The sequence below is a fragment of the Bufo gargarizans genome, chromosome 2 (genome assembly GCF_014858855.1).
Source record: "Bufo gargarizans isolate SCDJY-AF-19 chromosome 2, ASM1485885v1, whole genome shotgun sequence".
NCBI classification, from domain to species: Eukaryota; Metazoa; Chordata; class Amphibia; order Anura; family Bufonidae; genus Bufo; species Bufo gargarizans.
The window spans coordinates 173,007,259-173,034,425 of NC_058081.1; the positions used below are offsets into that span (position 1 = coordinate 173,007,259).

The window sequence follows — 27,167 nt, forward strand, 5'->3', positions numbered from 1 at the left end:
TTCTTAGTCTCCTATTTTTCCTTTCTCTTGAAATCCAGCCGCCTGATCTCCCCCGACATCTGCCAGATGTTGGGAGAGGTCAGGAAACCCCCATATACATTAGATCAGGGATCAGCAACGTCCAGCACTCCAGCTGTTCAGAAACGACAACTCCCAGAATGCTCCATTCACTTCTATGGGAGTTAGAAGAACAGCCAAGCATGTTTGCATTGCTGGGAGTTGTAGTTTCACAGCAGCCAGAGTGCTGAAGGTTGCTGATCCCTGCATTAGATGGTCGACTAGTTCTGTACAACTCTGCAGATTAGACTAACATTAATGTGAGTGGCTACCCACCATTATAAAAAAAAAAAAGATAGAAAAAGAGGCTGAACAAAGAGAAATACCACAAGCTGAGTATCTAAAGCCTCATGCACACGTCCGTGGAACATGGACCGTGTGATACCGGCCTGGATTTCTTCTGAGTGCAGGAGCGCACGGCGTCATTGGTTGCTATGACACCATGCGCTTCCTGCTGCCGCCGCAGTACGGCGATACACTGGTATGATCTATATGATCTATACCGGTGTACTACCGTACTGCGGCGGCAGCAGGAAGCGCATGGTGTCATAGCAACCAATGACGCCGTGCGCTCCTGCACTCAGAAGAAATCCAGGCCGGTATCACACGGACTGTGTTCCACGGACGTGTGAATGAGGCTTAAGGCTGGGTTCTCATAATATTTTTTTTTTTTTTGCCCTACATTTAACATCTATGTTGGGGGTGGAAAAGGATGTAAAAGCATAGTACATTACACTTTTTTATCCTGTAGAGTCCACCCAAAAAAAAGTACGCTTTAACGTATAAGTTTTTTTACAATGAAACTCTATGGTGACGGATACCACTGTATGGCGTCCGTCAGAATATCCATTTAACTATACGGTTTTTGCACACGTTAAACATAAGACAAAAATGTAGTGTGTCTGAAGTACTTCATAGGACATTAGGACCTTTCCACTACCACTTGGACTATGACGTTACACTGAATGGGCGTGCCCTTCTCCTGGCATTCTCTACATCTACAGGCTTGTTCTTTAGTATCGCACTCTCAGTGGAAGATTCCTACTGCTAGGTTGTAGGTGTAATGAGCCAGTGTTGTAAAATCCATAATGTCTGTTAGAAATCACAGTAAATTCCTCACTGAACTAGATGACGTGTCAGATGTTCTTTTACTTCAAGGCGCTTATCCACATTCAGTAGCTTTTGGCGTGTATGTGTATGTGTATTTTATGGGGAAAGAGGAGAAACCCGCTGCCGGAAACCTCTGGCAGCAGTTTATCTCCCAGGACAGGGTCAGCAACCTTCCAGCTGTTATGAAACTACAAGTCCCAGCATTCAATCTTACTAGGCTTTTCTACTTACTCCCATAGAAGTGAAAGGAGGATTCTGGGAGCTCTAGTTTCAGAACAGCTGGAGTGTCGGATGTTACTTGATCCCTGTCCCAGGAGAACAAAAGGATTGGGCAAAAATATTCATTTCACTTGATCCTTGACATCATCTGTCGGGGAGAGCTGGGAGCTCCCCATACACATTAGGGTCCATTCACACGTCCGTTGTTTCTTTCCTGATCTGTTCCGTTTTTTGCGGAACAGATCTGGACCCATTCATTTTCAATGGGTCCTGAAAAAAAACGGACAGCACAATGTCTGATTTTTTTTTTCAGGACCCATTGAAAATGAATGGGTCCAGATCTGTTCAGCAAAAAACGGAACAGATCAGGAAATAAACAACGGATGTGTGAATGGACCCTAAGTGTGTCGGCTGAACCTGCTGTTCTCCGCACGTTTGGCTGACAGAAAACAAATGTGTATGGCCAGCTTAAGACATCTGATAGACAATATTAAAGGGGTTATCCGGGAAATTATAATGATGCCCTGTCTTCAGAATAGCAAATAAAAAGGGGGTCAGTCAGCACATCCCAATGCGCAGGTGCACGCTGCCATGGCTGGAAACGCAAAGAAAAAAAATACAATGCAACAGCACTCTGCCAACCAAATGGGTACAATAATACCATAGTTATAGAAGATATTCTGGTGCTAATGCCATGCCTATTTTGTTATTTGAGATTCTTGGCAAATACATTTTGTACAAAATGATTTGGGCCCGTCTACCACACGTCAAGGCGATCTCTGTAAGACAGGAACCTAACACTAAATGCTACCTGCTATGTGCCATAACGGCCACCATACAATTCGGGGAGTGCAGGTTCCACATGCATGCTGGGTCCACTCTGCTTTTTATCATTTTTGGTGCCAAAATGACCTCCGATAAATCCAGGGAATGCAGGTACCAACATGCATGCTGAGCCCACTCTATACCTCTCCCGGTGCCAGGCAGAGCAGGCTACAGCTGTCTTCAGAATGGGTCATCATTAGTGTGGAGCGAATCGAATTATCCAAAGTGAACTTGGATGCAAATTTCAGGAAAAATTTGCTTAGTCACAAAGCAGAATTTCCTTGTGCCAATTAGTTTTCCCTGAGATGGTGGTAAAAACAAAAAAGAAAAATTAATACTCTCCTCATCCATTTGCTCGCCATCTTGATTGATTGATAATACCATGCAAAATCTCACTTGCGGTGACGTATGATGTGATGACGTTATCACATCACCTCTTCAGTCAAGATGGCAGCGGCCTCTGCGTGATCAAATGGTTAAGATGAGAATTTTTTACCGAATTAACCCCTGAAAGCCCTCAATGGTAATCTCAGATGCCCCGATCAGTGATGAAAGCAGCATCTGAGGGGTTCAATGACAGGGGGGCGGCACCATCACCGGTCCCCGTCATTGCGTCCTCTACATACAAAGAAATGTGCTTTGTGACTAAGAAATTCGGCAAAGCAGCTAAATTGAATTTTCAGTAACTTCACTCATCTCTAGTCTTCATTATCACATCAGTGCCGGGTCCAAGTTCCGACACCCTCATCGATCGGCTGTTTCAGGGTGCTGCTGCGCTCACCAGAGCTCCGGTGAGTGAGACAGGCTCCCGGCAGCTTTCCAAGGACAGCGCCATACATTGTATAGTGGCAGTGCTTGGTATTGCAGCTTAGCCACATTGATTTGAATGGGGCTGAGCTGCAACTAGGCCATGTGAATAATGTTCAATGTCGCTGGAAGAGGCTGTGGTATTTAAGGCCTCATCCAACAGCTAATCGGCGGGGGTCCCTGGTTCGCACCCCCGCAGATCTGATACTGATAACCTATACGTCCACACAAACCTTTTGCACAGCACAATCTGCATGTATTATATGCACATTTGGTGGCACATTGTGTCTAGTTAATGTCCCACTTTGTCAATAATCTTATACATATCTGTCGCCTAGTATACTGTGTGATGATGAGAGTGCTGTCTCCTGGCACCGGTTACTCTGTACACTTTTGGTCTTTCCACCACGCGGAGACACGGCTCATCAATCCTGTCCAGGGTCTGTCTGCTTTTTTTATAGAATGTCCTTATATTACGCTAAAATCATCAAACCTAACCTATTCCTATCCAAAAGTTCTGTCATGTGGGAGGAAAGTGAATACTGGACAGTGTGAGGATACAGTGCTGAGGTCCATGGCCTATAATCTGCTGCGCAATTTGCATATGTTACATGTGCATTTTGATGTAAACTTTACCTTTTAGGGAGAAGAATATTGATGATATATTATAGGGCATCATAATATAATTGGTGGCTGCCAGGAGAAGAACCTCTACCAGTCAGCTAGAAGAGACTGTGGTGCTCCAGTCTGCGCTCCAGCCTCCTCACCGCAAAGCACAGCGCCGTGCATAGTATAGTGGCTGTGCTCGGTATTGCAGCTCAGGCCCATTCACTTAAATGAGACTGAGCTGCATATAGGCCACATGACCTATGAATGTGATGTCATGGCCTAAGAAGCCACAGCGCTCAACAACAGCTGCGGCCAGGAGTCAGACCCCCATCCTGAGGATAGGTCATCAATAGTTTACTCCCATAAAACCCCTTAAAGCCCAGCATTTGCATTCATGGAGCCTCCATTGCAGATCCCATTAAGAATGCTGGCAAAAATAGTGCAGCACTCTATATGATCCACACTATAATCCTAGATATATCCTATGGGAATACTCAATAGATGAATTTAATTATCACAAAAACAATGAGTAACATCAAGTCCCCCTTTAAAAATATAATCTTTATTTAGGTGCCAACTACGTCCCTCTCTGAATGAAACCCTGATGTCTGCCACTAAGCGGAGCGCATCTCAAACTAAGCCATATGAAGTAAATGATTAATATGCAGAACTAGGTAAAAATACCTTAATCTGGATGGAGGTGAAAGAGGCGCCTGCTCCTCTACGCGCGTTTTGCGTATTTGCTTCCTCAGGAGGAGAGGCTTGTTAGGGGGAATATCTTCAAACGAAGGAGAATATTGAAACGAGCGTCTCTCACCGATTGTAGAAAGGTACACTTTATTCCATCCCCTCCTGCCATGGAATAAAGTGTACCTTTCTACAATCGGTGAGAGCCGCTCGTTTCAATATTCTCCTTCGTTTGAAGATATTTGCATACTTACTGCTGCTATAGGCTGAGCACCACCGTGAGGCATCACTCCTCGGTATTGGCATCCAAAATAACTATAGGTGCGGTGTAGTGCCACTGGTTATCTTTTCTACATTTTGATATGGATACTTGTTAGGGGGAGTGTTTTAAGATCTAAGCTGACCAACCGGAAATTTATTAATACTATTAATGATCACTATCAGCACTACTATGCCCTTTATTTATATTTATATATTTTTTTTTTTTTTACATTTAGATTTTTTCACATTGTCAAAGTAGTTTTGATATTATGGATAATATAACATTTAGGGCTCATTCAGACGGCCGTATGCTGTCCACAAAAATGCGGATCCGTTTTGTCTTGCGGACAGTTCAGCTTGTCTGCAAAAAAAAACGGATTGTATTCCATTTTTTTGCTGACCCATAGACTTCAATGAGGCCATGTCCTGATTTTCACTGACAAGTATAGGACATGTTTCATTTGTTTTGCTGAGCCGTGCAATGGAAGAAAAGGGCCCCATAGAAGTGAATGGGACAGCATCTGTTCCGCAAAAAAAACGGATCCGCATTTTTGCAAACGGCATACGGCCGTCTGAATAAGCCCTTATGGGTATCGTAGGGTTAAGCACATTATTAAGGAATAATTTAACTATTGTGATAATAAGAATGATGTTTGGTTAAGCACTCAGCACTTTATATGTCCATATCTATAATAATTAAAGTGCTGAGTGCTTAACCAAACATCATTCTTATTATCACAATAGTTAAATTATTCCTTAATAATGTGCTTAACCCTATGATACCCATGAGGGCTTATTCAGACGGCCGTATGCTGTTCGCAAAAATGCGGATCCGTCATGGATCTGCCAAAAAAAACGCTTCCGTTATCATAATACAACCGCATGCATCCGTCATGAACGGATCCGGTTGTATTATGTCTTCTATAGCCATGACAGATCCGTCTTGAACCCCATTTACTTGCATTGTGTGTCAGGACGGATCTATCTTGCTCCACACCACATCGCGGACAGAAAAACGCTGCTTGCCGCATTTTTCTGTCAGTGATGGAGACACAACCAAACGGACCAGAATGCATTTTGGTGCATTCCGTTTCGTTCAGTTTTTTCCCCATTGACAATGAATGGGGACAAAACGGAAGCGTTTTCTTCCTCTATTGAGATCCTCTGACAGATCTCAATAGCGGAATTAAAACCGCTAGTGTGAAAGTAGCCCAATTTGTTCTACACCAATGATGGAGCAGAATTGACCGATGCAGGTGTGAGCAGAGCCTGAGCAACAAATAAGCCATGACAAAGCACGCTTATACTTGACATAATACTGTGCATTTTAAGGTGTTCAAAAGTTTCCCCTTTGATTTTTAAATTGTCTTTTTAATTCCTCTTGTAGATGACACCAGAAGGACTACTAGCACTACTGCCGATGGTGGGCCGCCAGCAATGCCACGATTACCAACTTGTTGCCCGGAACATTCATCCTGTGGAGGATCATCTCAGAATCCCCATGTCCTAGGACATCCTCATACAAGTTGTTATCCAACGCACAGTCACCACTTTCCACATCACCATCATCACCACCATCACAGTTCTCACCCCACCGTTCCCTTGTCTCCTTCCTTCACGGACACACACTGTCCTGTGGAAAGAAATGCCCCTGTCCCACCGCCTTGTGGAGCAGCAAGCAGCTCTTCTTCTACCTACCATGACCCGGTAAGATGCAGCTTTTATAGATATTCACTTAAAAATAATCTCTGGTTTCTTTTGTGAATCCGTGCCATATTCTGTAGATTCCTTGTCGTTGCAATATTCCTATATGTAACTGAACACCAGAATAGTATGCAAGTGTGAACGTGCCACATATGAATATGGAAATGTGTGAGAAACAGCTTGTATTACTAATATGACCATGACTGTTAGGTCTAGTCTTTTATTGCCGTGTTTACCACCTTTTGATTGCTTTATATGCTTCTTTGTGCTTTACATACTTTTTTATTTTTTTTTATTGGTTTTACATTTATGTACATTTTTATTTTACAGCAAGCCTTGCCTGTGGACCTGAGCAATAATGGTATAAGAAGCCATGGAAGTGTTAGCTTTCATAGCACCTCTGCTTTTGACCCTTGCTGTCCTGGTTCATCTTCACGGTCTTCAGTTTATGGACATCAGTCGGCTGCCAGTACAGCTCAAACTATGGCTATTGATGGCTATGGACCTAGCCTGGTAGCCCAGGCGCAACCACCTCCCCAGACATCTCTTTCCTCCTGTCGGCATTTTATGCATGCCCCATGTAGGTATTCCATGCTTTTAACGGCAGGTTCTGTAAAATACTGTATACCTGGTTTTCTTCCTTTGTGCAGGAAAAATTTAGTTTTTGGCAAGTTTCTAGGGGGTGATATCTGCCCTTAATTCTATTATTCAGCTTTTTTGTAAACTAGAGATTTGTTCAGTTACACTTTGCAGCCATGCAAGCCTCATAAAGGTTTGTAAAAATGCAACTGACAAAACTACTATTGTTAACGTCTAAACTGTTTAAAACCCCTTGATTTATTTATTACATACTTCTTTCCACTGATTCCATAAGGCCCTGTTCGCATCTGCATCAGGGGCCTTTCTGAGCCTCTATTGCAGATCCCATCAGATTTAACAAGACGAATAATGTCGTATGTAGCTCTATTTTTCCTGAGAAAACGACAGACCCCACAATGGGATCTTTTCCCCTTACAAATAAACCTAACAATTACTAGAGATATAAACGCAGATACAACGTTCTTTCGTTCTACTTAGTGATTTGTTTGTGCTAATCCCATTTTATCTCATTTTTGTAGATGCATCACTTACAAGACCGCTCCATCATCAACCATCTGCTTGTCCTCATTCACATTCTAATCCTCCACCGCAGCCGCCGCCACCACCACCCCCTCCGCCTCCTCAGATGGACTATGTGATTGCTCACCCGGTGCCCCCTTTTCACCCATCTCTCCCCAGCCTTTCCTCCACACATCCTGTGCCTCCTCCACCACCATCCTACCACTTTACAAGTGCTACTGCTCCGCTATCTCAGCATCTCTCCTCCTCCCATCAGTCCATGTCTCATCATATTTCTGCAACAGCACCTGCAACGCAGAGGCTACGCCCCCATGAGGTTATTCAAAGAATGGAAGTTCAAAGGCGGCGTCTGATGCAGCATCCAACGTAAGTTTGTTTTCTGTTGTAGGGCTCTCTTTTTTGCCAATACAGATTTGGATTTCTCAGCTACTTTGCTGGTAACAAAAACCCAAACTATTGTTTTGCACTGCTTTCTAGGCGTGCTCACGAACGCCCACCGCCACATCCACACAGAATGCATCCAAACTACGGCCATGGACACCATATTCATGTGCCACAAACAATGTCCTCTCATCCCAGGCAAGCTTCTGAACGGTCGGCCTGGTAAGTACGCTAAATAAATGCAGGTTCGCAATTCTATGTACAAATCTTTCTATCTTTTACAAAGTAGAAATGGATATATATTGAATTGTTATGGTGGCACCTTATTTGTGTGTAGGAGTGCACTTTTTTTGTTTGCCATTGCCATTATTAGCCACTTGACGGCAACACACAGACCTTAATCGTTTGGGTAGACACTATATAGCTGGGCAAGGTTGTTCAAGAATGACACTTGCAGAGTTGGTAGCTGCGGGAGTGCGAAAACTGCTGTTGAAGAAAGCAGGGCTCCCCATAGAGAAGGCAAGGATAGGCTTTTTCCCTGCCTTCTCCTTCGCTCTGTAAACGGCACTCTAACGACAAAAAAAGTAACATTAAGTACCCTCCAAAGGTTTTGTGTGACCATATTGGGGAGGCACCATGTCAAAAAACGGAGTAAAAAATTTAGAAAAAAATAAAGCCACCACACTGCAGATACTAGCCCCTCCCCTGTCGACCATAACCAATACAATTCTTCTATATCAAAACAACTGTTATAGGGGTTGTGTACTTTTGTGGGGCGGGGGGCAAAGGGAAGCCCATATCCCTAAATGTCTGCTTCATTCCCCGGCCTTGTCTACTCAGTTGGGCTTCCAGAATGTAAACATCCGTTTCAACGCTTTTTACATCCTGAAAGCCCAGTGGAGCAGGTAAGTATGCTTCCATTTGCAGGTCTGCCCCAGAGGGGGGTTAGCACATCCCCTTTGATGCCCCCTTTCCTTATTTAAAAAAGGATTTTAGTTGCACTTTGTGCTGTAAAAAAAAAAAGAAATGCAACAAAAAGACAGTTTTAAAAAATGCCTCTTTTAGATTTTCCCAGGTCTAAATGTTTTTAGAGTACTAAAATAAAAAAGACTTAGAAGAATAAAACCCCATGTATCACTGAAAAAAGGCGCACAAATTATTTACATAACCAAACTGAAAAAATGTATGGCTTTCAAAGACACATGCTAAAAAAAAAAAAAAGAAAAAAAAAGAAAAATAGGGTTAATTGGCCCAGTCTTGAACTGGTTAAGATAAAAAAAAAATCTTGTGTACTGTAGACAAACATTTGTAGACCCTTAACAGTAAGGCCTTGTATAAACTGGATCTGAGGTACCTGGAGTTTGTGTAAAAATATTATTTTCCTTCTTATAATTCTAAAATATAAATGTTTGTCAGCAGGACATCCTTTTTAGTGACATGTTGCTACTGACACGTTTACCTTGATGGGAATCTATTCCTGGGCCCCTTTGTATTTGGATATCTTGCCCTAACACCACAGACGGCACAAATGCACTCGCCAGATGACCTCCCAAAGAGAGCTGTAAAATAGCTCACCTGATATGTCCCCCTACTTCACCATATCTGGGAAAGGACACAGCAGTGCTGAGATATCAGACTTCCTCTCACTATGTGTAAGACGTAATTTCTAGAGATTTATTTAGGTCCTTTTTTGCAATGTTTTTTTATTTTCCCCATGTAAGGTTTTTGTCTGAGACAGATTGTGAATTGCACATAATTTAGAGGTACATCCCGTGACCTGATGAATCGGGGCCTCCCTCTCGCTGTGCGCAGAGCTGATATAGTCAGTGGGTTGGTGGTGTCCACGTACAGTTTCTGATTTCTGGCTTGGAGGAAGGCAATCATTACTCTTTAGAGCAATTCCCCACCACTTCTGTTCTGATGCTCCTCTTCATTTATTGGTCTCGGGATGGACACATGGGAAATGACTTGGACGGCCTACTCTGTCCATCGCTGGTTGAGGCAGCTCACCACTGCAGCCAGTGATTGAATGAGGGGGCCGTTCAAGCCATTTCCTTTGTTGAGCCAAGACCAGGTAGTGGAGAGGAGCAAGGACCAAGCAGGTGCGGGGAATAGGCGAGATGATCTTTTCTTTTACACTCCTTCCAACCCTGTTTTTAAAGAGGATCCTTCACCACTCCTGACATGCTTTTTTTTTTTTAATAGCGTCCTGCATTCCCCGTGTAATAACCATTCTGGCGATTCTATTCTTATTGCTCTATGATGTACCATTCCAATTTCTAGCAGTCTGCAGTAAGGGTACAGAGGGGTGGTAACCAGTTGGGGGTGTGTACCTGCACAGTCTAGACAGACAATGGCAGCACTGATTGGATAGAGTGAGTCTGTGCAGGTACACCCCCCCCCCCCCCCCAACTGGTTACCTCTCCTCTGTACCCTTACTGCAGACTGCTGGCAATTGATTCATAACTTCTAGTAGAAATAATAAAGGGATGGCACATCATAGAGCCATAAGAATAGATGCGCCAGAATTGTTATTACATGGGGAATACATGAAGCTATTAAAATAGGCATGTCAGGAGCGGTGACGGGTTCTCTTTAAATAAAATGATTCCCCTCAGATATGCCTTTTTAAATGTCTTAATGTCAATCATAATAAATCCACTCAGATCTGTTACCTCTTTCATATTTGTATTCTTTAGCCAATTTTGCACTGAAAAAAAAAAATGTTCGAATTATTTTGTTTGAATCCTGCAGGGAGATTGCAATTGAAACTGGAGTGACTGCAGCACCCTACCAAACCAGTCCCTTACATCCGCATTTATCTCCCTACCATACACCTCCGCGGCTTCACCACTTACAGCTCGGGGCACTACCCTTAATGGTAAGATATGTTCGCTGTGCTTCTATATAATGCAGATTATTTACCAGTATTTATCACGTTAAAGGGGTTATCCCCTTTAAGGCTACCTGACTGCACATACGCAAGCCGCATACATTGTGGGTTGTAACTGGGCTATGATCACGTGCCGAATGTATGTCATGTGACTTAGCGCAGCTTTGACCTGGTAAAGAAAAACTAATCATCTATATTACCGTTATAATCCACATTAATAGGGGTGATGATTTAAAAACAAAAAACTGATAACCCCTTTAACCTCTAAAGATCTAATATATATGTGTGTGTCAGCCAAACCCACCAATTTTGTCAGGTATGGCTGACTATCCATATAGGAGCCTCCTGACTGTCCCCCGACAGATGATTTTAAGGAAAAGAAGGATTAGGCATATTTAATCTCAGGGGAGAGAAGTTAACAGGGGGAATAAGCCAATAGCAGACGTTTCTGGCTGTGACTTACTCCCCTCTCCCCGATTGAACACCTGCACGCTCAGCCAAACTGAGCATTCATGTGGATGGGGGAGTCTGGAGGAATAGCTGTACAGCTGACAGTAACTGTTTAGCGCCTGTGATGCAGGATAAGTGTTTGTATTGTTGTGATGCGTTGTGGAGCAGATGAAGTCTTTATTTTCAGATTTGTGGTAAAGCATTGATGAATCTATAGTTAAATTTATAGGGCTTGTTAGTTCTTTGCTTCTCATTGGCATCATGGGGGCGTCCTGTCTGCAGGTTTTTTCCCCACATAAATGATTAAGTTAATTGCATAAATTGTAAGTTAGTAATTGCCCCTTTCTATAAGCAGGTGGATTACAATTTAATGTCTACTTTTCTGGGGGTACACCTGCTGATAAAAGTACTGTAAATGATGGTTGATGCAGAGAGTATAGTGGGAAACGCTATGGAGGGTGCATTTTATACAATTGTATTACTGTTTTTACATATAGAAAAATAATAAAATGAGCAGTAGCATTAAAGGGCTTCTGTCACCCCACTAAAGTGATTTTTTTTTTTTGGGCTAGTGAAATTAGTTCTATTGCGATATATGACAATATAATTGTGTTACTTACTTTGATCCAGCAGTTTCTGCAAAAAACGAAGTTTTATAATATGTAAATTCGGTCTCTACCAGCAAGTAGGGCGGCTACTTGCTGGTAGCTGCTGCAGAAATCCGCCCCCTCGTCGTGTTGATTGACAGGGCCAGCCGGGATCTCCTCCTCCGGCCAGCCCTGTCGGCATTTCAAAAATCGCGCGCCTGTGTTGATTCGGCACAGGCGCTCTGAGATGAGGAGGCTCGTCTCCTCAGAACTCCCTCAGTGCGCCTGCGCCGATGACATCACCGAAATAGAAGACGTCATCGGCGCAGGCGCACTGAGGGAGTGCTGAGGAGACGAGCCTCCTCATCTCAGAGCGCCTGCGCCGAATCAACACAGGCGCGCGATTTTTGAAATGCCGACAGGGCTGGCCGGAGGAGGAGATCCCGGCTGGCCCTGTCAATCAACACGGCGAGGGGGCGGTTTTCTGCAGCAGCTACCAGCAAGTAGACGCCCTACTTGCTGGTAGAGACCGAATTTACATATTATAAAACTTCGTTTTTTGCAGAAACTGCTGGATCAAAGTAACACAATTATATTGTCATATATCGCAATATAACTAATTTCACTAGCCCAAAAAAAAAAAATCACTTTAGTGGGGTGACAGAAGCCCTTTAAAGGTTAAAGGGCTTCTGTCACCCCCCAAAAGTCATTTTTTGTTTTTTGGCTACTTAAAAGCCATTTATCAATATATAGTGCTCCTAGCCTTTTTCGTTAACTAACTATTTTCTTTAAAAAACTGACTTTTATAATATGTAAATTACCTCTCTACCAACAAGTAGGGCGGTTACTTGCTGGTAGCAGCCGCATCCTGCTTTAAAAAAAAACGCCCCCTCCTCCTCTTGATTGACAGGGCCAGCGATCGCTCTCATCTTCTGGCTGGCCCTGTTTGCGTTCAAAATCTCGCGCCTGCGCCGTACCGGTCTTCAGTCGGCGCAGGCGCACTAAGAGGAGGACGCTCGCTCGGCTGCTCCTTCATCAATGCGCCGATGATGTCACATCTACACCCGGCGCAGGCGCACTGAGGAGGGAGCGGCCGAGCGAGCGTCCTCCTCTCAGTGGGCCTGCGCCGACTGAAGACCGGTACGGCGCAGGCGCGAGATATTAAACGCAAACAGGGCCAGCCAGAAGACGAGAGCGCTCGCTGGCCCTGTCAATCAACAGGAGGAGGGGGCGTTTTTTTTTAAAGCAGGATGCGGCTGCTACCAGCAAGTAACCGCCCTACTTGCTGGTAGAGAGGTAATTTTACATATTATAAAAGTCAGTTTTTTTAAGAAACTAGTGAACGAAAAAGGCTAAGAGCACTATATATGAAAAATGACTTTTGGGGGGTGACAGAAGCCCTTTAAATATGCGTGTAAGCAATATTGCTATGTGACTGTAAAGGTGAAATCATCGATCTCCTGTCATATCATAGACTCATTAGAAGATCTTGTTTGTGAAGACTTTGGACCTCCCATGATTTCCAGAACGGGCTGCAGAACTATGAAACTTGCTGAGAATCTGTCACCAGCGACCTCCCTATCAGGCTGTTTGCATAGACGCACAGCTGTGGTTCACCTGATTTAAAACACTGTTTTATTTTTTCTTGATTTGAGGCTCCATTCCCGAATTATGATACTTTTTCTTAACATGCAGATTAGGCCTTTGGCGCAATGAGGTCATAACCATTGCTCTTGTTGCACCCAAGCTCTGCCTCTTTTATGTGGCCAACGCCTCCCTCACTGCTTTGCCACTGCCTGGCCCTGTCAATCAAAGCAGTGAGGGTGGAGCTTGGGTACAAGAGCAATGGTGACCCTCTTTTTGCACCAAAGGCCTCATTTGCATAGTAAGAAGCAGAAACGGAACCTCGGATCAACAAAAGCAAAAAAAAGCCGTTTTAATTAGGTGAACCCCAGCTATGTGTCTATGCAGACGGCCTGTTAGGGAGGTCGCTGGTGACAGATTTGACAAAGTGTTTGCTGTTGAATTGCTTGACTAGATATAGATGTATTTGAATGTTGTCCTTTAACTGATGTAGATCAATGAGAAAAGGTTTAAAGCGTTCTGTAGCTTTGGAAGTTCAAGGGGAGCCTGAGCTCACAAATGACATAGACATTTACAATTTTAAATCCTACAGGTGAAACTCGAAAAATTAGAATATTGTGCAAAGTTCATTTATTTCAGTAATGCAACTTAAAAGGTGAAACTAATATGAGAGACTCATCACATGCACAGTGAGATATTTCGAGCCTTTATTTGTTATAATTTGGATGATTATGGCTTACAGCTTGTGACTCTGGGGGTCTCATAATCTCAGGTCCCCTTTGCTCAGGGGATATGGATAGAATGTGACACTTTGAGCTTAGAATATTGAACCTTTTCACAAAATTAAAATTTTAAGCTGCATTACTGCAATTCCTTTTAATTTGCATTACTGAAATAAATGGACTTTGGCACGATATTCTAGTTTTTCGAGTTTTACCTGTATGCACAGTGGTACAGCAATGGTAATGGTGTATAATCTATACTATATATATTTAACTTGTTACATGCCGAAGCATAAAATGCATGTTCACTGAAAAGCTATTTTGCTCAATAATGGGGGCATGTGCCCGGGCACAGTTCTGCTAAGCTATCTGCAAACCGCCAACACTGATTAAAAGCGGTATAGTACTAAGCAACATGTGCTGTCCTCATACATATTACCGCTAACTGATACCAGAGCCTAGCCGCTCAGCACACGCTCTCCATGGATGGTAGTATGAGGGCCTAACTGGCAAATAAACCAAAGAAGCCAATGTCTTTTATAATCTCTCACAAACTAATTTCTTTGTACCAGCCTTCTAGTACCATTTTCTGCTTTTCTACTTTCAATGAAAACTGAGTAGTCAGACAAGAAATCTTCCCCCTTAAATGACAGTCATTGACACTCTGCATCTGATTCTAAATCTCCGTAACGCGATGGCTGCAGTGACAATGCGCAGGGCAGGAGGAGTTCCTTTTGGATTCTTTTAACTCTTCGTGGCGTGTATAGTTGTATTTCCATGACAGTTCTGTTCTGCAGCTGTTCAACTTTTCAGTCCATCAAATTTGAAGTCCGAGATTGGATGATTTAGAGTATTCCCATTTATTTAAAAGTTTTTTAGTTTTCTGCTTTTTCTAAGTGCAGATTGGCCATCTCTTGGCGCACTACTAACCCCTTCTCTGTGTCTTACTGGTTTAGTGCTTAGTTGGGCATTTTGGCCTTTTGGAGTTTTGCATCATCCTTTTTTTTTATTTTTTATTTGTCAATTACCTTTAAATTGAATGAGTAAGACGTGCCGATGACGGCAGAAGGGCTAGTATTGATCCCCTTTGTTAAGTCTTTGACTTGCAAATCCAAAGAATGGCGTGTTTCAGACCTGTGAAGACTGTAGAGCTTTGTACCTGGTGCTGCCAAGCCGGCTAATTTCTGTCTGAAATGTTGCCCGTCTTTGTCTTATGTCATGGAAGTTGTCTTCATGAAATCAATTGTCTGGGGCCCGTGATGTATCCACCTCTTGTACGGAGACGGAAACCGTTTCTGTAGTGCCATGGTACAGTGAATGTATGGGGTTGCATATGGTAGGCCACCACTTTCTCCTGCAAATAAAGAAACAAAAACAGATTTTGGTCTTTTGTTATAGATATGTGTTTCATATATATATTTTTATTTTTCTATGACAAGCAATCTGTTTGCTGCCAGATGGGCGCTCCTCTCCTTTAGCGGCTCACCCTAACCCCTCTGACAGCAAAGAGATCGATGCGATCATTTCCAAGCAGTTGTGTTAAAGTTTAACTTACATCTGCTATTTGAATAGGTTCCAGACATGGCGGGCTACCCTCACATCCGCTACATTTCATCTGGATTGGATGGAAGGTCATTCAGAGTTCCTTTCAGGGGCAATTTTGAGGTTTGTAACAGACTGTTAGCTTTCTGCTGTCATGTTTTTGAGCAGCGTATCTATGGAATATTTCCATGAGGTTGCTGTGATCTTGGTGTAACAAAAAAAGGATACACAATAAACTATCCCCCTCATCAGATGCAGAGTGTTAATATGGGTTCCCCAAATACAAGAAACTGGCCAATTTTTAGGGTCCCGCAGATGTGTGCATCTGGGAATGAGCTATAAGGCAGGGATAAAACCCTAATTTATGATTTATTCTGCTGTGAAGTTCAGTATATTGTTACATGCACATTTTGATGTTCAAATATACGCATTTTGTTTAATTATGTTAAAATGATCAAAGGGAACCGGTGACCATGAAAACACAATGTCATCTGCCAGCAGCATGTTATAGAGCAGGAGGAGCTGAGCAGATAGGTGCACCGTATTATGGGGAAAGCTCCTGTATCCTCCCTTCACTTAAATTCCTGCTTATTCTGGACTTTGAAGTCAAGGAGGTGGTTCCATCGGTGTATTGGCAGTCCTAGATATGAACACTACCTTCACTTTAAAGCCCAGAATGAGCGGGAATTGGAATGAATGCAAAAGAGGTTATTCTGAATCTTTTCCCCAAAAAGTATACATCAATCTGCTCATCTGTCCTGTTCTATAATCTGCCGCCCGAAGCTCAGAAACCATCTTCAACGTTCCCTTTAAGTATTGCACTCTAAGACTAAAACATTTAGCATTCGATTTTATTTGTAAATTATAATCTTGGTCCAGTCTGTAGTTTTATATAAAAGTTGATGCCACTTTGCTGCACGTTGCAACATTGCCCATTGTGTATCCTCTATGTTCAGTAACTGTCATTTGTGAGCAAATGTTAAAGGGGTTGTCCAGTGAGGAAAAATGATAGTAAAGTGCACAGGAAAAAAAATTAAGAATCCATAATCTCGTGATCCACTGCTGTTATGGTGTTTGCTGGTCTCTGCTAGTCCTTAGTCCAGGCTTGATACATAAGAAATTGCAGTCCCTGCCGTGCCCTGTTATTGCCCCGGTAGGTGAATAGTCATATCCTCCCACTTCCTGTTTGTCAAGCCTGGAGCAGGAAGTTGGGACCCGGTAAGCACCAGAATGGCAGTGGTGGGGTATCGCAAGGGTAAGCATCGGTTCTTTAATTCTGAGCACTGTACTAAACGTTTTGCCTCTTTAGGTAGCCCATTTAAAGCTTGTTTGGATGATGGGATGCAATAAATACAGCAACAATGCCTTTAGAAAGTATTCACACACACACACATATTCCACCCCCTCCCCCCCCCCATCTTGTTTTGATGTATTACAACTGTGGAATTAAAATGGGGTTTTGGGGGATTTGATTCATACTAAAAAAACTGAGAACGTTAATGTGCATAAGTATTCACCCCCTGAAAGTCAATACTTTGTAATTGCAGCACAGATTGCAAGACTTGGGATTTGTCTCTTAGCACATCTAGACCCTGAGATTGTTGTCTATTCTTCCAAAACCGCTTGTTAGATCTGTTGTGTTGGTGTACAGCAGTCACGCCACAGATTCCCTATTGGATCGAGTTGTGGGCTTTGACTTGGGCATTACAAGACATTTAAATGTTTACCCTTAAGTCACTCCAGTATATCGTTAGCAGTATGTTTAGGGTCCTTGCCCTGTTGGAATATAAACTTCGTCCCAGTCTCAAATCCCTAGCAAACCGAAAAAGGTTTTCCTTAAAGGGATTCTGTCACCAAATTTTACCCTATTAAGCTAGCTGACATTAGCGATGTGCTAATGTCAGCTAAACCTAACTAGCCTGTTCCCACATTTATCTCTGCCCCCGTTACGCCAGAAATCTAACTTTTATAATATGCTAATTAGCCTCTAGGAGCGGGGGGGGCCTTGTTCCTGCTCCTAGAGGCTCCGTTCTCCCACCTTTTGTCACCTCCAAGTCCTGATTGACAGGGCCAGGCAGCGCTCGCATCTGTCTGCCAGCCCTGTGCTCTGGTGAAATCTCGCTCAGTTCAGTATTCGGCGCAGGTGCGGTGAGAGACTTTCGCAGGCTGCCAGCTTCCTCACCGCGCCTGGGGGTTAAATACTTTGTGTGTCTTGCCAGCAATCACTTTTTAGCTAAGACATAGCTAAAGAGGAAGGAAACCTTGCTTTATAAAACTGTCCCATCCCCCCCCTCAGCGCTGCGTGAAAGGGTTTGCATTACAGTCAATGTAGTTTGCAACTCGAGGCAGTAACATCACCATCCCTCCCAGATAACGCTGCCCCGTCAGTGCTGTGCGTCACTGTGAAATCTGCTTATCCTGGCTCATGCAATACAATAGATTTAAGCTGACCATACACATTAAATGGGTGTCAGCCAAATCCATCGGTTTCAGTGGAAGCAAACACCCAACCATCTTATGTGTGCAGGGACCTCCTGACTCTTCTCCCAACAGCAGATATCAGGGGAGAGAAGGATTGTGCGGTTAGATTTAACATGCCAAATCATACCGTTATAAAAGAAGTCTGGCAGAGCTTATGCCCTGTCTCTATTGAGAACACGCGCATGCTGTATAGAGTGTGCATGTGTAAGCGGGAGTTTGGTAGGAATAGCTGTATATAATGTGTACGGCCAGCTTTAAAGGGATTGTCTCACTTCAGCAAATGGCATTTAACATGTAGAGAAAGTTACATAGTACATAGTTAATACAGTTGAAAAAAGACATAAGTCCATCAAGTTGAACCAAGGGATAGGTGGCGACACGAATCCCAGAAGTTACTACAAGGCACTTGCTAATATACTGTGATTGTCCATATTCTCTCCTTTGCTGGCTGGATTCATTTTTTTCATCACATTATACACTGCTTGTTTCCAGAGGTTACGACCACCCTGAAATCCAGCAGCTATAGGAAAGTTCTGGTGGTTGGGACTGCGAGAGTGTGCATACGTTTTTCTTATGTTAATCTATTAGACAAGAAGCAAGTTCATCTTGTTCGAAACTTCGAATACATTTTATTTATAAAGATTTACCATATTTCTTTCGCTTTATAAGACGCACCCCCTTCCCCCCTCAAAAGTGTGTGTGTCGTTTATAAAGCGAATGGTGCAATTTTTACATTGCTGGCACTGATACATCGCTGGCCGCTATGCTGCACAGCATGGCCTGCGATGTATCAGAGCTCTATCACGCGGGGTGGGAAGAGGGGCTGGAGGCCGGGGTGCTGTTGCACTCGCAGTGGGCCCACTTTACTTGATTACATCGGGCCCCGCTCACAGAAGTTTTCATATGTAAAGTCTAGTCATGTATAGTCCTCAACCAGTGGCTCTGCTTGGTTAAACTACGGTAATTGTCTGTAGTAGTACTCACTATCAAACTAGCAGGCACGCCGGCAGCGTAACGTCACTCACTTCGTCGCGCTCCTCCCACTTAATTAATGAAGCTGTGACGTTACGCTGCCGGCCTGTCTGCTAGTTTACATATGAAGACTGCTGTGAGCGGGGCCTGGTGTAATGGGGGTCACTATTTATTTACACAGGGACATAAGAAGACACAGAGGGGAACAGCATAAGATGCTATATATGTGTCACCCCCCCCCCCCATAAGTGTTATCCACAGATGCCCCCATAACAGTGCGTCATCCACAGACCACCATCAGTTAAAAACCCACCAAAACACACCTTTTGGTTCAAAATATTTGTTTTCATAACAGTGCGTCACCCACAGCTCCCCCCATAACAGTGCGTCGCCCACAGCTTGCCCCCCCATAACAGTGCGTCGCCCACAGCTTGCCCCCCCATAACAGTGCGTCGCCCACAGCTTGCCCCCCCATAACAGTGCGTCGCCCACAGCTTGCCCCCCATAACAGTGCGTCGCCCACAGCTTGCCCCCCATAACAGTGCGTCGCCCACAGCTTGCCCCCCATAACAGTGCGTCGCCCACAGCTTGCCCCCCATAACAGTGCGTCGCCCACAGCTTGCCCCCCATAACAGTGCGTCGCCCACAGCTTGCCCCCCATAACAGTGCGTCGCCCACAGCTTGCCCCCCATAACAGTGCGTCGCCCACAGCTTGCCCCCCATAACAGTGCGTCGCCCACAGCTTGCCCCCCATAACAGTGCGTCGCCCACAGCTTGCCCCCCATAACAGTGCGTCGCCCACAGCTTGCCCCCCATAACAGTGCGTCGCCCACAGCTTGCCCCCCATAACAGTGCGTCGCCCACAGCTTGCCCCCCATAACAGTGCGTCGCCCACAGCTTGCCCCCCATAACAGTGCGTCGCCCACAGCTTGCCCCCCATAACAGTGCGTCGCCCACAGCTTGCCCCCCATAACAGTGCGTCGCCCACAGCTTGCCCCCCATAACAGTGCGTCGCCCACAGCTTGCCCCCCATAACAGTGCGTCGCCCACAGCTTGCCCCCCATAACAGTGCGTCGCCCACAGCTTGCCCCCCATAACAGTGCGTCGCCCACAGCTTGCCCCCCATAACAGTGCGTCGCCCACAGCTTGCCCCCCATAACAGTGCGTCGCCCACAGCTTGCCCCCCATAACAGTGCGTCGCCCACAGCTTGCCCCCCATAACAGTGCGTCGCCCACAGCTTGCCCCCCATAACAGTGCGTCGCCCACAGCTTGCCCCCCATAACAGTGCGTCGCCCACAGCTTGCCCCCCATAACAGTGCGTCGCCCACAGCTTGCCCCCCATAACAGTGCGTCGCCCACAGCTTGCCCCCCATAACAGTGCGTCGCCCACAGCTTGCCCCCCATAACAGTGCGTCGCCCACAGCTCGCCCCCCATAACAGTGCGTCGCCCACAGCTCGCCCCCCATAACAGTGCGTCGCCCACAGCTCGCCCCCCATAACAGTGCGTCGCCCACAGCTCGCCCCCCATAACAGTGCGTCGCCCACAGCTCGCCCCCCATAACAGTGCGTCGCCCACAGCTCGCCCCCCATAACAGTGCGTCGCCCACAGCTCGCCCCCCATAACAGTGCGTCGCCCACAGCTCGCCCCCCATAACAGTGCGTCGCCCACAGCTCGCCCCCCATAACAGTGCGTCGCCCACAGCTCGCCCCCCATAACAGTGCGTCGCCCACAGCTCGCCCCCCATAACAGTGCGTCGCCCACAGCTCGCCCCCCATAACAGTGCGTCGCCCACAGCTCGCCCCCCATAACAGTGCGTCGCCCACAGCTCGCCCCCCATAACAGTGCGTCGCCCACAGCTCGCCCCCCATAACAGTGCGTCGCCCACAGCTCGCCCCCCATAACAGTGCGTCGCCCACAGCTCGCCCCCCATAACAGTGCGTCGCCCACAGCTCGCCCCCCATAACAGTGCGTCGCCCACAGCTCGCCCCCCATAACAGTGCGTCGCCCACAGCTCGCCCCCCATAACAGCGCGTCGCCCACAGCCCGCCCAGTTCATAGTGGTTATGAAATGTGCACATCACACCGAATTTCTGACCTAAAGTAATAACATTTATTTTAGCCATTGAAACTAAGGTATACAAAGTAAGAAATTGGTGGTCAGTTTTAGACTTCTATTTTAGGTCAATATGTAGTCTTGAAAAAAGTTATTTTTCTAACTAGTTTTATCTACTTTTCATGTAAAGTTCTGCAAGTGTAAACTCCTTGATGTTTAAAGGGGTATTCCCATCTGAACCTTGATGGCATATTAACAGGATGTGCTATAAATGTCCAATAGTAGTAGGTCCCACATCTATCTCAAGAACTGGTCCTGTCTCACATCCACTATGAATGGACCGTTGCTCCTATGGGAGTTCTGAAAATAGCATGTCGATATACCATACATTTCCAGATGGGAATAATCCTTTAATCTTCACATAGTTCATTTAGCTTTGCATTTATTTTATTGAGCGAGGTTAGATGCTGAGACCTATTTTTTTCCATTGACACTTATGATTTTTCTTCTACAGGAACTTATCCATCTGGAGGAAAGGCTTGGAAATGTAAATCGCGGCGCCTCACAGGGCACCATAGAGAGATGCACATACCCACACAAATATAAGAAGGTGAGTTATTAAAATTAAAACTTTCTGTGAAACTGTATATTTCAGTATTTTTCAGGTACGTTGAATTATTGTTTCATAAGCCATTATATTGCCTGGGGACTTCTCTGTCCAGTGCCTTTAACCTAGTCCTTTTCTACTATTCCAGAGTTAATATTCCGAGTGTTCCTCTATTCTGTGAAGTCTTTTACTGTATTTAGCTATTTCCCCATCTTGTATAACAGATGCTGGACTCATGGGAACCATCAGAGCTGTATTTTCGGTCCGCATCTGATCCACATTTTTTGGGGAAATGGACACAGACCCATTCATTTATGTTGAACCGTTAAGAATGCCATGGCATCCGTGCGGCCATGCCAAAAATTATAGAACGTCCTATTCTTGTCCATTTTGTGGGCAAGAATAGGTGATTTATTTATTTGTTTTTAATTTTTTTTTACAACGGAACCTGTGCAAAGTGTGGGATGCACATGGACCGCATTCCTAGTTTGTGGATCAGCAATTTGAGGACCTCCAAAATGGATACGGTCGTGTGAATGTCGCCTTACTGTGCATATTTCCAGCCTTTCTACTTGCAATTTTGCCATTGCGGTCATCTGTAGATAGGCACAGGATGAGCAGTACTGTAGGTCCATCTCATGTGCTGCAGGGCTATGAAAAAGATTAATTTACGCATCAAGATGAATACTTTGTTACAATCTTAGATATCCTGGAATAGTTTTAAGCTGTAATTCACATTGAAGTGTAAAAGTGCAATAAATGCTCTGCAGATAGTTGGGGGGGTGGACATTTCTGTGTTGTGGTAAATGTATGCCTATTCCTGAAACTGGCCTTTATAAAGTGTGCCAACAATTTCATCTCTAATAAGGTATCCACTGATTGGTTCTCACAGAGGAAACTGCATGGCAAACAAGATGAAGAGGAAGCCACTGAGGAAGACACCGAAGAAAAATGTACCATTTGCCTTTCTATATTAGAGGAAGGTGAAGATGTCAGGTAGGGTACCATGTTAAGATCCACACATGTTTTCATATTGAGGAGTCATGTGCCATGTGGAGTATTTTTCTTACACCTATAGGGGCATATTTAAGACCGGCGTTTAGATGCCAGCCTTAATAAAGCTCTAAGCTGGCGGTGGCTTCGTCAAAGTTATGTAGAGGCACAGACCTCTCCTTAACTTTATCTGATCCTCCGCTAGTTCTAAATGTAAGACCGCTTCCGAGCTGTCTTATGTTTAGACCTTTTTCTACGCCTAAAACAGACTTGCTGCCCCTTCCCCGCCCATGCCACGACCACAATTTTAGATCTGGCATGAGCCAGGAGAAGTGGCAGATAGCGGCGCTACTAATTTAGGCATATTTCAGATTGCTAAATTACCCCCATAGCCACCATTTTCTGGAAGTAGTAGTATTTGCAAAGCCTAGACATAGAATTTCAACATATCCAACCCTTTGTTCCTGTGGGAGATAAGTCTCTGCCAGAGGTGCCTGACGACATCTTCTTCCTCCCATTTGAAATATACAGGCACTCGTGGCTGTCAGGAGAAATAGCTGTCGAAGAAACAAATTTTCGGCTGTCACGTTCTATGGCTTTCTTAAGATATGATTGTCACTAAATCTACCACACTTTAAGACCTTTTGCCAATCACAACTAACAAAAAATATATAGAAACAAAACGCCTTAAAGGGGTTCTGCACTTTCAATTAACTGATGATCTATCCTCTGGATAGATCATCAGCTTCTGATCGGCGGGGGTCCGACACCCAGGACCCCCGCCGATCAGCTGTTTGAGAAGGCAGCGGCGCTCCAGCATCGCCGCGGCCTTCTCACTGTTTACCGCCGGGCCGTCCGACCACTCACGACTTGTATCAACTAGAGTGGGCGGGGCTAAGCTCCATTCAAGTGAACAGAGCTTAGCCGCTCTAGTTGATACAAGGCGTGACGTCAGTGGGCGGGCGGCCCGGCGGTAAACAGTGAGAAGGCAGCGGCGCTGCTGGAGCGCCACTGCCTTCTCAAACAGCTGATCGACGGGGCTCCCGGGTGTCGGACCCCGGCCGATCAGAAGCTGATGATCTATCCAGAGGATAGATCATCAGTTAATTGAAAGTGCAGAACCCCTTTAACAATTCCGTTACTATTATTTTACTTTAAAATGCTGCTTTTACTGAGTACGTGAAACTGATGCTATACAAAACTATGCATTTGTTACACCATTAGTCCAGCTTCTTGGATTTCGGCATATTTCCATCATCCATTTATAAATAAATCAAAGACGGCCGTCCCTTTTAGTTAAGAAGATATTGCTGCATGATAACTGCTCTAAGGGCAATTTCGTGTGAGCGTATTCAGCGCTGGAAATACGCTCCGTGTGACGGAAGAATATCACAGCTCCTGTGACAAAAACTCGCAGCATTATAATTATTTATAATGCTGTGTGTTCCTACCACACCTCTGCTTTACTGAATTGTACTGATGGCATTATGTGGGTACAGTTCAGGAGCAAACGGCATTATCAATCATTATAATGCTGCGAGTTTGTGTCACAGGAGCAGTGTTCAGTTCGGGGAATCACTATCACATGGGAGCACGTTTCCGGCACTGAATACCCTCTTGTGAGATTGCCCTAACGCTTGCATTTGTACCCTTGAGTTATTTCAGTAGATACAGCGGGGCAAAGGTTGCAGCAGCACCTTTGTTCAGACTAACCCCCATCCTCCCCATGGGCTCCTCAACCGCACAAACTGATGATAGTACATGATAGCTTGAGAAGTCCACAGGCTTCATGGTAACACTGCTGTTATTTTATTAGAGTGTACATTTGTACTAATGTGGTTTTCTGTTTTCTTTCTCCAGGCGCCTCCCATGTATGCATCTCTTCCATCAGGTTTGCGTGGACCAGTGGCTGATCACAAATAAAAAGTGCCCCATTTGTAGAGTGGACATTGAAGCTCAGCTTTCTACTGACAGTTGACATTTCTCAAATCAATAAATAATAATGTCCCTTCACCCCCTTCGGTACTGCAGCCAACCAAAGATGGCATGACCTTATGTTGAAATCCAGATTAAATTTTCTTTTAAAAATAAAAAAAAAGATGGCATGACTTAACTGCACAGATGCGGAAGCATTAAATCTGGTGTCTGCTCTGCCTCGGTATACAACTAATGCTATAGACTACCATTTGTATACAGATCATGTTTAGGTCCTTTGCTGCACACAAAGCAGGGAAGAGTATGTGTATTTATACAGCTTTATTATTTTTAATTTTTTTTTCCCGTTTTTTGTTTCTGCCATTTCCATTGTTTTGTTATTTTACAGTTTGTTTTACTCTCTGTATTTTGCATGGTTTCTCGTATTGCATTTCTTTGCACATTTATGGGCTTTGTGAACCCTTAAACTTGCAGGCAAGATCTAGCTGCTCTAGTTGGTAGAAATGTGAGTGTGTGTGTGCGCGCGCGTGTTTCTACATAGTCCCAGGCTAAATGGATTTCATTCATTACTAAACAGTGAAATCCTTAATTTAATCAATCGTTAATTTTTAGTTTGTATGTATGAAAGGTTTAGTTGTCAAAAGGAAATAATGTATAAAAACATTCCTTATTTTGGGCTGCTGTATAAAAAAATAAAATAAGTGCTGATTCAGATAACCTTGTTTTTGACGCTGAGATCACACTGCTTTGAGAATAACATAGAATAAATATTTGCCACATATTTTGTTCGGTTTCCTCAAAGGTGTTAAAAATCACTTTTTCAGCACAATGCAAATATATTTAAATGTCGATATTAAGGAGTTTAGACTGCTGTTCACCTATTTATTTCTTTTCTGGACGTGATTTTCTTTGCTTCTGTGAAATCGCTCTAACAAATTGTCCACTAGCAAGTAGTCAGGTACATACTCTTACTAATATGGGTAAGAAGTCTCCAACGATTCTAACATTTAAATGTATAGTCTTAATAGCAGCTGTTATATGGCAGGTGTCCATGCATCCAGAGAACTTTTTTCAAGGTCCCCAAACACTCTTGCATAGAGAGTTTTTGGTTTAATAAAGTTAGCTAAATGAAGCAGATTGTGTGTCTTTATTTCTTAGGTTGCAAGGGGAAACCGTTTTATTTAATTATATTTTACTTCCCTATCTGGACTATACAGAAAAATATCAACTGCACTGTCTGAACAAAGCCTCAGAATTAGTGTTGCGTGAACTTGTGTTTTCAAGTTTGGCGTACAAGGTTCGGCTTACCTAAGAATTCCTTTATGGAAGTTATGGTCCTTGGGAGCGGAATCCATAACGGAATTCTTAGATTACCCGAACCTTGTATGCCAAACTTGAAAACACTCAACACTACTAATTTCAGAAAACGTAAGCCACTTCAAGCTGTTTCCGTCTGAAATTGGCTTTTCGGTTATATATTTTTTTTTTTTTTACTGAAACAAGTGAAATACAAAAAATAATTCCAGCTCTTCCTCCTTTCCTTTGGTCCTATGTTCTCATGTTAAAATTGAAACTGAGAAAAATATCAAGAGACTTCATCTGTGTCCCAGGAATTCAGCCATGACCATTTCCTCTTCACTGTTGTGTGTCTGGCTGTAAGACAACTGGCAGAAGCAGCCCCTCCGCCTCTGAGCTTTCTGCAGTAAGGCAAAAAGATAGTTCAGCCTTGCTCCCTTTGCCAAGCCCCTACAGCAACAATGGAAGACGAGCGCTGATGGCAACTATATTTCTTGCCTACTTTTACATTTTATTTTTCGTTTTGTGTTTCTTTACAGCAGTGTTCTTCAGCTCCAGTCCTCGGGGCCCACCTGCTGGTCATGTTTTCAGGATTTCTTTAGTATTTAGCTGGTGACATAATTGGTGTCAATGGACTTACCGCAGGTATTTATTTTGTGGGCAGGTGGGCCCTGAGGACTGGAGTTGAGGAACACTGCTTTAAAGGACATGTCATGGAAGAGGTCCCATACTCACAATATGCCCTACACACTGCAAGTTCTGGGCCACAACGTAGAGCGCGAGCAAGCAGCTGCTCTCATGTAATAAAAGGCCACAGTCAATGGGAGTCAAGGTGTACATTTCCCTATTAATACCAGTTCATTTGTACATTACATTGGGGGAAGTAGAGGCAATGACTGGGTAGTGTATTACTGACAAGCATACATTGAATGGAAATCTGAAGTATAGTACTATTCTGCATATGTTATACTGATGGCTGCTTGTGCCAGGGCAAGCTGCTTCATTTTATTTTTTTGGCTACTTTCACACGCTTTTTGGGCAGATCCGTCATGGATCTGCAAAAAACTGATCCATTACAATAATACAACCGCATGCATCCGTCATGAACGGATCCGTTTGTATTATCTGTAACATAGCGAAGACGGATCAGTCATGAACTCCATTGAAAGTCAATGGGAAACGGATCCAATTTCTATTGTGTCAGAGAAAATGGATCCGTCCCCATTGACTTGCATTGTGTGCCAAGACGGATCCGTTTGGCTCAGTTACGT

The 27,167-nt window shown here is 44.2% G+C and overlaps 1 protein-coding gene across 5 annotated transcripts in view; it reads left to right on the plus strand.

Moving 5' to 3' along the window:
• RNF111 (ring finger protein 111) overlaps nt 1-25,732 on the plus strand; it is a 61,796-nt gene extending 36,064 nt beyond the window's left edge. For 2 of the 5 annotated variants that reach the window (XM_044279708.1, XM_044279709.1), the window contains exons 6-14: nt 5,963-6,282; nt 6,610-6,859; nt 7,398-7,764; nt 7,876-8,001; nt 10,534-10,660; nt 15,588-15,680; nt 21,580-21,675; nt 22,541-22,668; nt 24,526-25,732. In XM_044279708.1, the coding sequence (XP_044135643.1) occupies nt 5,963-6,282; nt 6,610-6,859; nt 7,398-7,764; nt 7,876-8,001; nt 10,534-10,660; nt 15,588-15,680; nt 21,580-21,675; nt 22,541-22,668; nt 24,526-24,643 (1,625 nt within the window). In that variant the 3' untranslated portion in view covers nt 24,644-25,732. The remainder of the gene's footprint in view (nt 1-5,962; nt 6,283-6,609; nt 6,860-7,397; nt 7,765-7,875; nt 8,002-10,533; nt 10,661-15,587; nt 15,681-21,579; nt 21,676-22,540; nt 22,669-24,525) is intronic. The other 3 variants (XM_044279710.1, XM_044279711.1, XM_044279712.1) reach the window with 3 other exon arrangements.
• Nucleotides 25,733-27,167: the final 1,435 nt, after the last annotated feature.